Below are 16,673 nucleotides of genomic sequence, written 5' to 3' on the forward strand. Positions count from 1 at the left end.
GAACATATTGTGTAGGACTATTCCTGTAAATATCCAAGTACGCAAGCACACTATTGTCTTTCCAAGAAATTATTTTACCTTTGGTAGTACAAAAGTTCCATAAATGTTTCTGTATAGTCAAACGGCAGCCTTCACATGTCAATATACCGGAAGCATTTTGGGATAAAAATCTTAAAAAAAAAGATGCTAAGAAGTAATACTATAGATCCTGTAAGGAGTGCAGGCAGTTTCAGTAGCCATTAAACAGGCATTTAAGAAATGCACAGTGTTGACTCAAATCAGTCTTTTGGAGCAAGTGAATGTATAAAGCAGGGCAGACAATAGGTGAAAACTAAACTGCTTGTTGTTCAATTTAATTAAAAATAGTCTACATTATCAAGAATACACAACATTTTCCTCAACTGCTCATTTCAAAGTCATCTAGAACTACTAAATGATAAAAAAACCTGTTCCTGCTTCATCTAGTGTGCCATAAGGAAGACTCACACATAGAGAAGAAAAGGTATGTGGATATAAGTAAAAATAAGCTGTTATGTTACCCGATCTTCTTGTAAGTGCAGTGACCTGGTGACCGTCTCCTGACAAGAAATGACTTCAGGAAACTGCCAACCTACTCTTCAGACATGTAAGATGAACAGAGAGAAACAAAACTGCAGGCCAGAAGCGGGTCTCAGATAAACCTAACAAATTTGACACCAGAAGCGTACTGAGGATGAAAGAGTTGCAGAAAAACTTAGTGGTTTAAAAGTGTCTCCTTAACTTTGTCTCTTCTGCTGAATCTCAAATACTGGTGGTAAATGCTATGAGAGAACAAGAATAACTGCTGACATGGTTGAAACTTCTGAAGAAGCAAAGAAGTGCAGAACCACACTCACAAATGAGCCAGTGGTTCTGCTGTTCTGACTATAGAGCTCTGGGAGCAGCTGAGTATCACCAAAAAGCAGCAGTACGAGCTATTTCTTCAGATAACATCGGATGTTCCTGTCTTCAGGGGGACAGCAAAAGAACAGGAATTCCACACCTGCCTCACCTCTGTGATCTCTTCCTATTTGCTTGCAAATGAAAGAGCTCTGAAACTTTGATGGAATTTTTCTAAGTTTATACAAATGAAGCTGTCATAACAAAAAAAAAATCTCAGCACCAGATGTGACAAATCTTCTGCAAATGATCAAGTTAACATGACATTCTCATGCAGAGTTTCCCTGTTAAAAGTAAACCAGCTCCCCTCCCTCAGCCCAAGCAATGTATAATGCTCATTAAATACAGACTGGAGAGCTTGGCAACTTTCCTTCAAGTGCTTCTGGCAAGGGAATGGAAACTTAGCAAAAGGATCTGAGAAATGCAGGTTCTGAGATGGTCAAGCTTAGCAAAAATATCCGAGGGAAAAAAAAAACATTTCTGAGATGGCCATGTGATAATTCCTTGGTCCTTACTTGTAAAGCATTTGAATTCTATTGTTTATTATTGTTCTCTGTGAAAGACCTGTTCAACATAAGAGGGATTTCCACATGAGTACCAGGTTCCAGAAAACCGTGCTTATACCTTCCCTCCAAAAGTAAAAAATTGGCAAGACTTGAAATATTTCATTCAACATAAGTAGCTTCCCATTGAAAAGAATAAATGAATCCATAAGAAGGGAGTTTCTTCCATATTCAGCTCCTGCTGCTTCCTGCCTTTCCGACAAAGGTAGCCAAGATATTCCTTGTGGATATCCCAAATTGCCACAGTAGCTGCTTAATCAAGAGTCATCTACAGAACCTTACACTTAAAACATTCTGCTTCCTAAGTCCAAAATTACTAATATTCTTAAGCTTTAACTGCACTGACTATATAAAAACAATACCATGAAAGTTTTGCTTCTCACTGGAGATATTCCTCTGGCTAGCACTCTATAAACTATTGCAAATCTATGAGTACAAAGTGGAGAAAAAGTAAATCCAACACTGGGTTCTGTTACTATGCATTTTATTTCTTAATTAGCACTTTTAAATCTTTTCTTACTAACACCATCTGCCTCAAAATGTGTGTACACACCAAGATGTTTTGCTAGAAAACACATTTTAAAAGTTATGTTAAAACCACCCAAAGGTTAGATCAAACCTTCCTGCATTTTTATTAGGAAAAAAACATGCTACACTGTAGAAGTACTGGCCTCATTCAGTACACAGTACATATTATTTACTAAAAAAGCTATTTCAATATTTTGCTTCCTCCTAACTGTTCACGTGAGATGCCATGCCGAGTCACATACTGAAGACAGACTGATTAATTTACTCATGGGTTTTCTTATGGCATTTAAGACTAAAATGTCCAAATCTTCATAAAAAACATACTTTCACAGTACTCCTGTGAAATCAGACAGGATCATAATCTTACCAACAGATTAATTCCTCTACAGATGGGGAATCCATGCAGAGAAAGACTGAGGTCAAAAACATCTACTAATTTTAAACACCCAATTTGAGACACTAAGACCCTATCTTGCAGAATATTTAGTAATATACTTAGCTAGTTGTTTTATTAACCAATAGATACAGTAGGATCTCTCATTCTAAATATGGATCACCCCTTTATAAGATAAAGAAACAAAGCATGCTTAGGGGTTCACAAATATTTTCTGACAAGAATACTGAGGCTCACAAAATTTTGCTTCATTTCTGTTTCTGAATGGCAGCACACACTACCAGTTAAGAAATCTTTAGTCCAAATCTGATTATTCCCTTTTTGTTAAAGTGCATCTCGATGCAATTTCCTAGCAGCTCATTCTTGTTTCTTCACTTATATGAGAAGCCTGCAGTGTCTGTGCTTGACTGAGACTCTCTTGGCTACCTATCTAAACATCTCATGTTGTCAGAGATTTCTCTGCCATTCTCTCCCTTGCTGTCTTAGAGTCACAAGAGAGGGAAGATACAAAAATATTTACTCTAATTTGTCACCAAATCTCAATATAAACATAATAACTAAGAGTAGAAAAAGGAGGAAATGTATTAAGCGAACCTGACTAGGGATATTCTTAAGACAAAAACCTTAGCTACCAACATATAACAAACATGCACATCTTCAGACTTAAAGAATTCTTCTTCTATAGATATTCATAATATGACTAATTCAGGACACTAGTTCATTGAAACAGCAAATGGCACCTTGCTGGCATAACAGACAAGTTTCAAAGCCTTGCTCTAAAGAAAGGGCTACCTGCACTCCTAAATTTACATGTGAAGTGCTCTATTTACTAGTGTTTTTGTGAGACACTGACATATTTTAAAGAACGTAATTTTTCACCCCACTGTCAGAAACAGCTTTCACTTCCGTGAACTTCCACAAAAAAAAAGTCAGCCTTGAAGCAGACACGTATAATGGAAAACGGCTCAGCCTAAAGGGTCCAAATTTGGCAAAATTAGAGTTACCCAATGTGAAAGGTTATTGTGGCACTATGTGTAGGCAATGGTACCAGCTCTTGTTCTGGAACCTATAATTTGGTTAGATAGTCCTCTATTCGCCAAAGCTACTTTAGTACTATTATTTGCTCAGAAAATAAACCTTTTGAGTATCTTTCTGCCTAATTTCTAAAGAGCAATTTTCAAGTTTGACAGAGTACTGAAAATACAGCAGAAGAATATTATGAGGAAAAGAACAATACTTTGAGATGGAATAATCACTAGTCCTAAATTGTAAGCCAGTCATATAAGGCAAGCTGTTTTCTGTAGAGCAACTTAATGGATGGCTCCCTCACACATACTGCTATATATTTATTGCTAACCCTCTGCAACCAAGAAGTTTCAAGAGCATGCACAGGACCCTTCAAAAGCATCTTACAAAATTATTCCCTCCATCGGGTATTACCAAGAACACACAGGTGTTCTACCAGTACAGAGAGGCATTTGAAAATGTTCCCACTTGTGATGGTTTCCTCTGCTATGTGCCTATCTTTTGTTTCTTCTGCTGTTAACATTTTAAGAAAAATGCCACTAACAATGTGGATGATGAAGCACCCAGACTTCCCACTTCCACTACTGGCAAGAAAACTGCAGAAACAGCTGTTTCGTCTTGACTTATTTTTGGTCTCTCATTAACTTACCCTTTTGTCTGTTTTGAATACTTCTGTGATCTAATAATCAAATCAGTATGACCTGGTCTGTTTGTACATCTCACTAACAAATGGTATCTATGAAACAGAGTGGAGCTTTGGTCCCCAATGAGAGTATACTGCAGTAAGAACCTGTGTTACTGAAGGATTATTTCTTTTCTACAATGACCAGGGAGGGAACCTTAGAAAAAGAGAAATATGTTCTCCTACAATATCTGAAAAGAGATGAAACCTCAAGTCAAGTTATGTCCTTCAGCAAATATATCTGTAAAAGTTTATACACATTAGAAAAAAAAACTTGCTGAAAACATGGCAGAAACATTTTAAAAAAATTCTGCAGTATGGCTTCTAGCAGGTGGTATGTCCAGATCCAATGTAGTAACAGACTTAAAAGTTAAGCTGAAAATACTGCTTGCTGACTTGTAAAGCACACTTATAAGAACATGCACTATATATAAAATTTAATAATTTAGTCTGTTGTGACTCTAATGCAATATTTTAATTCTGTAGTGTCCTTGCACTTCAACAAGGACCATACTGTCAACAGGATACATCATCTGTTTATGCTATGCAAATATACTAGACACAAAATTAGTTTTAAATTTCACTATATGCACAAGGACATATCCTAAAAACAGTAGGGAGTAGCAGATTTGTTCCTGGAACTGAATTTTATTTCTTCAAGATTAACAGACATTCCATGCTAAAACAGCATGCAGCAGAGAACAGAGATTAATTAGGTATAAAAATTGACGGCTAACTGACTTTTAATTTTTCAGTTTACCCAAGAGACTGAAGAGTAGAGATGTATTTTATCAACTTGAGCAATAATAACACTTAGGTAGAAGTGTAAAGTCTGAGAAAGATAAACAGTAGTTCAAACTCATAACTGATGAAAGCAGACCCATTCCCAGATTCTCACACAGCACCTGAAAACAACTCAATGTCTGCAAATAAATAATAGGCCACTAACACATGGGAGGAAAGGAGATACAGAGTCCTCCAAACATGGATACAAATGGATTTAGAGAAGAAAATCTGCAAGGAAAGACCTGTAAAAAAAAAGTCTGTACCTGAGATGTTTCCTTTTAACAGAAGCTCACAAGCACCTCACTTACCTTGGTTTGGTTGCATGTTCATGTTTGGTCTGGGACCGTAGTTGCCCATCGGCTGCCCCTGGCTCATAGTCATCTGATTCTGCACTGGCATGCTCTGGGAGGATGGCACTGAGTGGTTATAGCCACCCATTGACCCGTGGCTACTTGAAGGCATGTTCATGGAACTGTTTGTCATGTTGAGCTGGTTAGGTCCAGGTCCTTGCATAGGCATATGGTTGGGTCCTTCAGAAAGAAAAATGGGGAAAAAATATTCTATGTTAAGTATCACAAAACAAGCAAATACAGTCATAGTGAATCACAAAACTGAATGAACGTCATTAGATAACATTACTTCAAAACAAAGCTAAAAGAGTTTATGATTTCCCAACTTAAATTTAGAAAAAAGTTAACAGTCAAAGTTCAGCTCTGCTACACAATGTGTTTTCTTTTGTTGAGCAGCTGAAGCTACTAAAACAAAGGTGTAAGTTATCATACAGCTCACCTTATATCCATATCATATGCAAAACTAGTCTTTTTGGTATACACACAACATGTTCAGAATTTCAACCTAAATTGCACAACATCTGTTTAGCAGCCAGCCTGGCAGCTATATCACGGCTATACAACTGTTACAATAGCTAGAACTTTTCTGTTTATTCAATCAAACCATATTAGACACTTTTCTGAAAGTAACAGTTAATATTTTTATCAGAAGTCAGGCAGTATTAAGTTTGACATGGTACAAATACGTGTCGAATAAAAATGGCTGAAGGCATTTTTGATGTTGTTTGAACACATAATCTGTAGCCAATATTCTGCCACTGTATTTACAGATTACTAGGGTGGGACATGATGACTGGAAGGACAACCACCAAATTATGAGCTCACCTCTCATGCTTGCAAAGATGCAAAGGAAGAGCATCTACCTGTTCATATACCAAGGAGGCCAGCTATCCCTATTCACCCTCTATTTCTCATCTTCCTGACAACACAGGATGCAATCAGATTGTTCTCAGAATTAAATCTACTCTCAATAGGTATTTTTAAAAGCATAAATATTACAATACCATCTGATCAGCTTACTCATTACTTCAGCTGTGATATGCAAGCAGCTACTAGGAGTAAAATTAGTAAGAGGTGTAACTGGATATAAAGATGACAAGTGAAAAAAGTAAATGAAATGCAAGGATTATGCATATGTGAGCACCACATGAAGAGTTTTTGAATATATGTACAACCAGAATATGTGACAGAATATGTCAACTCTAAACAAGGCAAGTGCCGATAAATACAGAGTTCACTAGAAGATGCCATTGCTGCCAAACATGCCATAGTTTTTTTGTTAAGCTACAAAACCCTAAGAAATACAGAAAACCACAGGAACCTAAGAGAAACTATGTAGGAAGGTAACAATTTGGTTACATATCTCCCCCTGGAGAAAAACAAACAAATAAAAACAAACAAACAAAACCACAAAGCAAAACAAAACAAAAGTAAACCACAAAAACACCACCAAAAAAAACAACAGCTAACTAACTAACTAGATATATATCTGCCTTCAGACGAACACAGCTCCCAAGTCCTGTTTTGGCTAAAGCAACAAATGCGTTAATCTAGGACAGAATGCAGTGAAAAGTAAGGACATAGACAGTTGTACACAACGTCACAGAGGCAATACCAACTGACCTGCAAACAAAACGATGCAGAACAAAAAAGATAAAAATTATCAAAGAAATCGGCTACTAAAAGCCAACACGAAGTAACAGAGAATATACTTAAGAATATGTTTGTCCTCTTGCCCTTTTTAAGACACTTTATTGGAATGAACATATAAGCTTATTTTATCAAGGCAAGTGAAAAAGCTAAAAAAGGTATCATATGCACAGTTCACTGCTTCTGCAGAACAAGGTGAGCAGACATTGGTGAATTATACAAAGGCAGATCCACCACAAACACAGGAAAAAAAAAAATCTCTGTGAATATGATTATGACCAGGGAACAGAGAACTATAGATGTCTATACTGTCCCCTCTTCAACTGAACACTGCCTAACTTTGTAATGGTGAGAACATGGAGACAGTTTAATTCTGAAAAAGTGAGATAATCTCCAAGCACCACATCAACGTGTTAAAAGTAAAGCTAAGGTGAAGAAAAGCCCCAGTCTGTAGTGCCAAGCAAGTACTGCAGGACTGCTTAGAAGACTACCTTCTTAATTTCTATCCTAAGGAAAGGAAGGAATACACAGGGTTCATGTCAGAAAGTCAGTAACAAAACCACTCCCAGGTCCTTTTTGTTTAAAGGAAGAAATTGTCAAGAGTAGATTTTAGAGAGCTAGCCAAGCACACAGTAGAATAAGTTTATAAACTGGTATACATAAGAAACAAAAGAGGGAAGGCAAAAATCATTGCAGTAGAGTAGCTGAAAAAATAAAACACCTTCTCTAAAAGGCTGGTTTACATGTCACATCTAGTGTTGAACCAAAACACGAGAAAACACTTGTAGGAAAAAGCTGGCAGATGAAATGTTAGGGTTGTCTATGTTCTGGGATCAAACTAGGTAATTTGTTAGTCAGAAGCTAGAAGACCTGGACAGAGGAAAAGCTAACACAATACTATGCAAACACCTTGCAAAAGACAAACAGTTAAGAACACACCTTTTTTTTAATAGTTTTCCAAAATATTTCATGGAGTTCTCCTGCACATAAGGACACAGTTGATTTTTTTTTAATATGACTGAAATAGGAAGACCAGAATATGAATGAATGAATGAGACATGAAGTGCTTATCTGCTATTAAAATAACTGTTTTAAATGCTATACTAATTAGATTGTGTTACACTAAAGCTAGTGGAATAATTATCTATCTTTACTATAAAAAGAAGCCCTTTTTCTTCTTAAGCACTTATGGACAATATCTTAGCTCTGAGAAGCTGTAAACCAGCCTAAGTGCATTTGAGACTACATATGCAGGAAGGAAAGAAGACTGTGAGAGAACCTGTTGGCAATACAGAAGCACCTGCTATTCAGGAAGGTCACTTACCAACACCAAGACAAAGGTCAGAGAACCCTACAGCAAGTCTTACCTTTCGACTTTCTATACATGATAAAATAAGCTCAAGAAATTGGGAAGATAGCTTGCCACTCCCACAAGCCAGTTCATCACCTCCTTCCAAATCCAGACCACCCTTACTTCGCATCACACAAACTCCCTGTCAATGTAACTCTTCAGGCAGTAATTTTTTCAGACAAAAGCCATAATCTGTCACACTCAGTTCCACCATAGGCTGAAAGTTTGTCATGACTGTCTTCCCTGGTAAGAGGACACAAGCACCGATTTGTCAAGGGATGCAACTCTGGGCCCCAGCAGCACTTTAAGTCCTTTATTAACCAAAACATAATTATGAGAAAAACTGCCCCTTGACCTTTAGGTAATGGGACAGGTCTATGGCAGAACTTTAAATCAATTAATGCCCTGACTGTCAGTAGACAGTTCAATCCTCCAATCAACCCTACTACCTGCACTCAGGCCTGTGGAGGACCCTTTTTCAGATAAAGGCTTCCAGAAATCCTTAGATGGTATTTTTAAGAGCCTGCATTTTATTTCTTCCAGGCTGGTCAACTTGTGGTTTTCAACCCCGGATTCTCTCACTTTGCATGTTAGTGGCTTTATTCCTTTCGGATAGATCATCTCTTCAGACATTTAAGTTTCTGCATCTGGCTTCTATTATGAAGCATCTACATAACTGTAGACTAAGTGCCCTATAAAGAGAAAGCAAATGCATACACTGTGGAAATCACAACAAATACATGTCTATGAAATACAGAAAGGCTCGCATACAGACAAACTAGCAAACACTTAAAAAAAACCCCAAGAAACAAAAAACATTCAGCTATCCACTTAACAAGATGATTCTGTTTCCCTTTTTCCAACGCCTAACTACGAAATTATTTTAGCATGCCTTTCTGGTATTAGAGATGCTCTCATCCTAAGCTGTTTATCTTCACATCCTCAGAGACAACCTTAAATAGAGAAAGGAAGGAACAGACATTCAAAAAGGGAATACGTTGTAAGAAAGGCTAAATTAAAGCTTAGTTGGAAACCATATTTAAGTATTTGTCTAGGTGAATACCAAAACAAACCTATTTACCTTTCACATATTTTCATAAGAGCTCTTTTCTTATTCTATGTAATTACAAAATATATATGTTTAAGTAGTGACTTTTCTCCCCCGTGGCTCTGCAGTGAAGTCATTATGCTCAAATTGTGACTTAGTAATACTTCTCCTTGGAAAAGATCATTATAATAACAATAATATGATTACACTAGAGGGTCAAAGAGACTGATTTGTGAGAGGCGATGCTATACTCCATGGGAGCTGATGGATCATAGATGGATAGAGCACTCCACAACCAGAGTATTTCTGCCCTACTTAGGAAGCAACATATATTGCTCTTTCCACTTCCAAATGCAGACCATCACAAACATGTATGATGAAAGCAACTTCTTCTCTAGGTCATTTATTACACATGGCCTCTGGAGGCTTATTCAGCTACTCTCCTCAGAAAAGCTGTCACTATCAGGTCCATGTTATCAAGATTTGCACAGAAACTAGAGACTACAGCAATGACATTTTTTACTTCATATTAGGTTTTGCATAGTTATTTACTGTGTTTGCTGTCGTGGAGCTCACCCTTGTGCCCATTAAGAGATGAATTTTCAAAGATCTTTGACAGCGTTTCCCTTCTCAGAAGAAGCAATACCTTGAAGAGGTTTAGTATGAAAAGTTCCTCCATACAAAAAAATGAAGAGGACCTAACAAAAGCAATCTTGGGAATGCAACTTTAAGCTAGAAGCCAATTCACGTGAAACAGGCAGTATGACTTTATGAGCGGAAATTTTGAAAAACAACCTCTGTATAAAGCAGCAAGCTTTTCCAGGGCCTCTTCCATTCTGATCTGACTGCTAAAGGGAATAGCTACCCCAAAGCCAGTACTAGTAGGTACAGTGTGGATTTTTATCATCTTGTTTCACTGCTTTGTTTCTGACTTCCCAAGCGCTTTTCTTTTTATTACAAAACAGGATGACATAAAAACTGACTTAAAATTTACACCTAGAACAATAATCTGGAGGCCATTTCTTTACAAATCCCTTACGATTCAACATATCTTCAATAATAAAGAACATGGAGGATTAGTGGAAGCTGGATGACTTTCTGTATAAAAGCAATTTTTTTATTTTTTTTAAATATTTACCCACATTCGAAACACCCCCTTTAAGATCTGTTTTATTATTATCTTATTATTTAACTACAAAGATTTCACATTATCTTTTCATGGAAGGATTTGTGTTCACTCAGCCACAGGCCAATACCTTTCCCCAATAAGCCTTCTAAAGCCAGCTGTACTGCATGGTTTCAAACAGACTAAATTTAGCCAGTTCTGTTCATCAGAGGAATGCTGTGTGTCAGCTACATCAAAGCCCAAGGGCAGCCTGATAAACACTGAATACAGGTCACGTAGCTCTGTAGCTAACAAACTCTAAGAGAGCTTGTACTCGGGGGCATTCAAAGCAGTTTTGTCATCAACAATCTAGTATCCCTTGAGCCTCCATGTCGTTCCAGTTGCCAGGCAACGCTGGTGTTAATGTCTTAGAGGAGAAAAACTTACCAGGCATCTGGCCGTTCATCTGGTTCTGCATGTGTGGTGCAGGAGGGCCCCCACCTACCATACCATCTGAAGACATGTTGTGGGAGCGCGGAGGTGGGGGAGGGCCGCTCTGACTCATCCCTCCCGGACCCATAGGCATATTCTGTGTGGGTGGCTGAAAGGAGACAGTTTAGTCAAACACGAGAAGCAGTTAGTCTGACAAATATATTATATGTACATACGGCATGGCAGTTGCCTATATTGCGAAGCAGGGTATGAAAGAAAGCACTGAAACGTATTTCTTGCTCTTCCTGGCATGTTTAACTCCTCCCGATATTAATTTGGGCAAAACGTTTCACATTTTGATCAATTTTACATGAAGGATTACGTGCAGACAACACTACCGCACCTTCGAGCACCGCTTTAAAATTAAAAATGTACAAATCAATGCCTCATTAAAAAATTATATCTTAACAGTTTAAGACTGCTGGAGTCATTCCCTCCCACACACACAAAAGCTTTCCTTCAACACAACGTTTGGTGAACAGAAAAATAACTCTTTCATTATAACCCACTCACATCAACAATTTGTTGCTGCTAACAGACCTCGTACCAGGACAAAACAGGTACAACAAGAGATGAAAGCGTCTGAATGCTCATAGAGGAGCAAAAATTTGCACTGGGTGTGGTAAAACGTTTGTGCGCTCTCCTCCCCTCTTCTCCCCCCAAGCGCTGAAGGCCCAGTTCCTAATTTTGTGCCAAATACCCCCCACAGACTGAAAGCACATTAGTGCTGGCCTCCAAAGGTCCAGAGACAGCTGCCTAGAAAGGATGTTTTTGGCAAATTTCCTAATGAAATTGTGAGGAAAATAACTGAATAACCTTGAGAGTTCAAAGAGGGAGAACAAGAAAAACAGTAAATACAAGGGGGAATTTACTATTAGGTTCTACTCACAGCAATGTAAGGAGATGCAGAAACTGCTAGTAGCCAGCTTCGCTTCCCTATTAAAAACACCTGCGAGACTGTACAATCCTCCTCACATACCTTAGCCAAATGCTTTCATGGGAATAAAAATCATTTCTGCGAGAGCAAACGCCTGAGTCTCCAGCTTTCAAGGACCTCTCTAAAGGCCATAATTATTCACGCAAAACCCTTCCCATGAGACAACCATGCGTGTGTTTTTCCACCTTTCTCCTCACAGAAACAACCAAAGAGCTGCTCCCTACCTTCCTGCCTAGTCCAGCCTCACCTTATACCTACACCTAGTCAGAGGGTTCATAAAGACATAATACAAAGAGTAACTCTTTCCACATGAGCGTAAAGTGGGACTCCTTTTGGTCCTTAGAGAAGGCAACGTCTGGGTAACACAAACACATGCGTATTCATTTGCCAGGGCAAAAGGGGAAATAGTACTCATTTATTTTCTCAACTGTTCTTTAAATACATCAAGCATGTATTATTTTCCCTGCAATATTAAAAAAATCCTCAAGAAATTAGCTAAAAACTTTTCTCAGCAGGAAGAAGGAAGGAGATGAAGGAAAATGCAAGCAAGTGGACAACTTCTCTTGCTATATTATGTCAATTCCTCTGAAACGAAGAGAATGACCTTCTATAAGCAAGTTTATTCCTCATCCTGCAGCAGAAGTGACAGAAGATGGAAAAAGTAAGCGAGGCAGCTCTTCTTTCCAAACAGTGTGAGGTGAATGCTGCCCTGTTTTGCTTGATCTTCCTCCATTAGTGAGCAACCACAGCAAGGCCACTTAACTAAGTCTTCCCTTCAACTTCAAAAGCTCACTGTCATCCTACTTCTGCATCTAAGAGAAATCACCTAAAACCAATATACAGAGAAACAAACAAACAAGAAAACAGATACTATTTTTAATTTAAAAAGTATTTTTTGGAATATGAGCAAAACAAACACACCCAGTACCTCAACCTAGGCAGCTGAAGTTCAGAGCCTAAGAGCAGCCCCACATCAGCAGACAGAGCAAAGACAAAAAATCATCCAAGTTCAAGTGTTTTCAGAATTAAAATGAACTTCTTAGATTCCACATATAAATCATTAGTAAACCAAATGTTTACACACCATGCTGATAATGAAAAATACTATAAAGTACTAAAAAAAATATTAGATCATGCCTAGGTTTTAACTATGGTGCAGGTGTTATTCCACAAGCATGGGCATGCCCTTATGCATAGAGGGACAAAACCAAACAAACAAAACAAAAAAACAAACACCACCTCCAAAGATTATTTGAGACAAAACCATATATTCTGACTCTGAATTTTATTCTGGAAGTTTTTGAAACAACCGTTGTTTAACATTAAGACAAACACTGCAGTGATCAAAAAGAAAACAGCATGGAGAGCAAAAACATTCAAGGACGGGAAAAAAAGTATTAAGGATTTTAAAAATCCCATTAGATACAAGAACCTGCAAGAGACTTCAAAAACCACAGGCACTTGGGAGAACTGAGGGAGTAATTAAAACCACCCAAAAAGGTATTACCAGAAAATAATTTAGCAAGAAGAGCTTCTGGATGTGGAAACAGCCCAAAGACCTGCGTGAACCCATTTCAGACTCTTGAAAATAATGCAAGAAAAAGGTCCAAGCTGCTAAAAAATTAAATCTTTGACTAAAATAAACTACCCCATAAGGTACCTGGAAGGCAGGTGAACACTGTACCTCCTTCTATAAAAAAGTAGTAGGATCAATTCCAGGAATCATAAATCCATGCACCTTATTCCCTAAGCTACAAGTAAGTTGATGAAAATAAACTCCAAGGATGATAAAAATAAAGATGAGTTAGTAAAGTGTCAATATAGTCAAGTCATATCCTTCTAATCTTCTAATTTTCAAATATATAAATTAAACCACTTAGCTGCATATTTATCAAAAACTCCGTAATACAAGCTTTTTGACAAAGCATTTGGAAAAATGTTGTCCAAGGGTACATGCTTTCACTGACCAGAAATTGTCTGAAGGGAATAAGCAAGCAATAACCTTACATGAAGTTCAAAGAATAAAGGAACATACAGAGGTCCCCTGAAGACATTTGTTAGTAAATATGAAGATGTTGTAACATTAGTTACTGAAAAATGTGGAAGAAATAATCAGAACGGTGCCAGGTAAAATTCAACACTGATAATTATACAGCAGTTACACTGAGCTTTTCACCATTCTTTCTTCAGAAAGCAGAAACTCTTATCGCAAGTAACAGGAGGAGGGGGGAAGAGAGAGAATTGAATTGACTATCACTCAGTTTGGGAAGGGGGGGAAATAAAAACATTTTTAAATCCCTAAAAAATATTCAAAAAATACTGTGTTCACCTTCTGATTACCTGCAGTACCTGATATATCAAAACTGAGGTACAATATTCAAGAAAAAAAAAATGCCAAGATATTTGTGATCATGATATATGTTTGGTTTGAAGAAAGGAATCACAAAAAGATACTGTAAAAGCAGGAGGATTCCAAAGACAAGCAGCCAGTGATTAAAGACTTTGAATGTCTTTCACCTGAAACAAGTCAAAAAGGACAGACTTCTAATTTATTTTTTTTTTAATCGAAAGGAAATGAACGTAAGAGGATATGACAGAAATACAATTTAATGTAGATCACCCAATTTATGCTTTAACAACAAAGAAAACCCCAGGAGAATAGTCAATAAATTGAGGAATAATATTAAACATACAAGACACCACATAAATCACATAAACCTGAGGAACTCATCAACACAAGACACTACAAAGTTTAAATAAGATTCAGAGATAATTACACATACATATATGCAATCTAAACAGTTATATAGGATGTTTTAAAAGCACGTTATAAGTCTTCATGTCAGGATCATAAACCAATCACTACCTGATACTAATTAAGAAAAAATGTCTCCTGCAGGTATAATTATTCCCTGCTGAAATTCCTCCAGAGTATTTTTCTACTGGCCACAGCCAGAAAAAAAAACAAGAAAAAAAAACTGTTTTAAAGTAGCCGCTTCCCTATTTCTACCAGAGTTGATCCAGGCTTTTAGAGCTGATAAATTTCTTTTACATCATCTTTGATATTAAAAAAAAAATATATATATATATCACACAACTACAAAACCTGGGTCATTTAACCTTGTTTGTTCTTTACAGAAGTCAAGGAAATTGACTATCTGCAGCAATATGCACTACCCATGATTAAGACCTTCTAAAATACAAAATTACTACGAAGTATTCAAAAGCCAAACATTAAGAAAAGAAAAAAAAGAGTCCTCCACCCGCTTTATTAAGGGAAACTTATCCACCACAAATCCTACCCATTCAGTCTACATTTGAAGGGTGGATTGACATCCAAATGCAGTCAGGTTAACAGAAACCAAGGTAAGGCTATTTCCCTATTTTTTCCTGGATGAGTGATAAAAAGAAATGGAAAATAAAATCACAGCTGTTTTTATTCCAATTATGAAATAGAAAACAAATAGTTTACTCTCAGTAAAAAGTAAATTAAAGAATTAGAAATAAGATGTTGACATAGCTTCAACTTGCTAAACACTGATTTTTTTTTTTGCTCACTTCCATAAACACACAGATCACAATTTATAGCCGCTACATTTAAAATTTATCAGAGCATGAAAAGAAACAAATTATAAGCTATTTTGTCCAACTCTGGAAACCTGAAGTGGAAAAAGACTGAAACTGACCTGCAGCTGTAACCAAAAAAAATAGACAAGAAAAAAGAAGTTATATTTTAACTGACAGCTTTCAGCAAACAAAACCCTATTGAACTCAAAAGTTATTCGAAAGCATACACTTAAAACAATAGCCAAACTGCACTCTTTAGAGGACTCTTTTAAGTAATAAATTGGATTAAATACAGGACAGCAAACAATAAAAGCTGCCACACAGGAACGGTACACCTGGAACTTTCATTTATCATCTCTTCACTGCCCTACTTTATATTAACAGATTTCTCCTATCAATAGCAGGTTGAAGGATCTTTTTATGGAACATTTTTTGTTATAAAAACTAAGGTGGAATATCAACTCTGTCATCGATAAGAACTTAAGAGACAGGAAATACTGTTAAGCACACTAAAACATAGTATTGCTAATCAATACAAATAGCAATAGATATTTAAAGTACACTACCAAAACCACAATTTCATTGAAATTCTCTCAGAAAAAAACAATTAAAAGCTACACGGAAACACACCTAAAAGCCTTCTGATCTTTCTAACAGAAGCTCTAATTGGGGATTTAATCAATCATCTTTGTTCTCAGTTTTCGAAGACCATTTCCCACAAAGCAAAATGCCCCGTGTCCCAGGAGACTCGCTGCCCTGCTCAGATCATGCTGCCGACACCACAGCACCTGAACCCGTCTCAGAGACCAGGACTCTGACTGGTGGTGACGGCACCTGCAGGGCACTTGCCGAGGTGTCGGTCTGGGAGATAAGAGCACACGGGAATACGTTTTTGAGATCTGAAAGAGGCGAGGTGTATTTAATTGGGTTACAACTTTTCTTCTACAAGGTACAGAGTATTATAGTACTGAGAATGTCTTAAATGAAAAAGTAAAGAACCATTATCAGTTCTCAGCAAGGATTTCCATGTGAAAAAAACATTTACAATCATGTCTAAATATTGAAGTCAATTACAAATGTAATTTGTGCGCTCACTGCTGAAGCACCAGTTGTGACACTAGCAGTAAAGAATACTAAATTTAGAATGACAGCCAGCTTCTAAATCTCTATTTACATCAGTATCTTCAAAAAGCAGAGAAACTCTGACTTTATATTTGAACAAAATGTTAAAATAGTGCATAATGTAATGCTTCGACAAGTAATATTTAAAGAAGAA

At 37.1% G+C, this 16,673-nt stretch overlaps 1 protein-coding gene across 3 annotated transcripts in view; it reads right to left on the reverse strand.

Moving 5' to 3' along the window:
• Window positions 1-16,673, reverse strand: part of SS18 (SS18 subunit of BAF chromatin remodeling complex) — a 44,003-nt gene that overhangs the window by 13,530 nt on the left and 13,800 nt on the right. For all 3 annotated transcript variants that reach the window (XM_065053374.1, XM_065053372.1, XM_065053373.1), the window contains exons 4-5: window positions 10,849-11,002; window positions 5,206-5,427 (exon numbers count right to left, since the gene is read on the reverse strand). In XM_065053374.1, the coding sequence (XP_064909446.1) occupies window positions 5,206-5,427; window positions 10,849-11,002 (376 nt within the window). The remainder of the gene's footprint in view (window positions 1-5,205; window positions 5,428-10,848; window positions 11,003-16,673) is intronic.

This window comes from Columba livia, chromosome 2 (genome assembly GCF_036013475.1).
Source record: "Columba livia isolate bColLiv1 breed racing homer chromosome 2, bColLiv1.pat.W.v2, whole genome shotgun sequence".
Lineage (NCBI taxonomy): Eukaryota > Metazoa > Chordata > Aves > Columbiformes > Columbidae > Columba > Columba livia.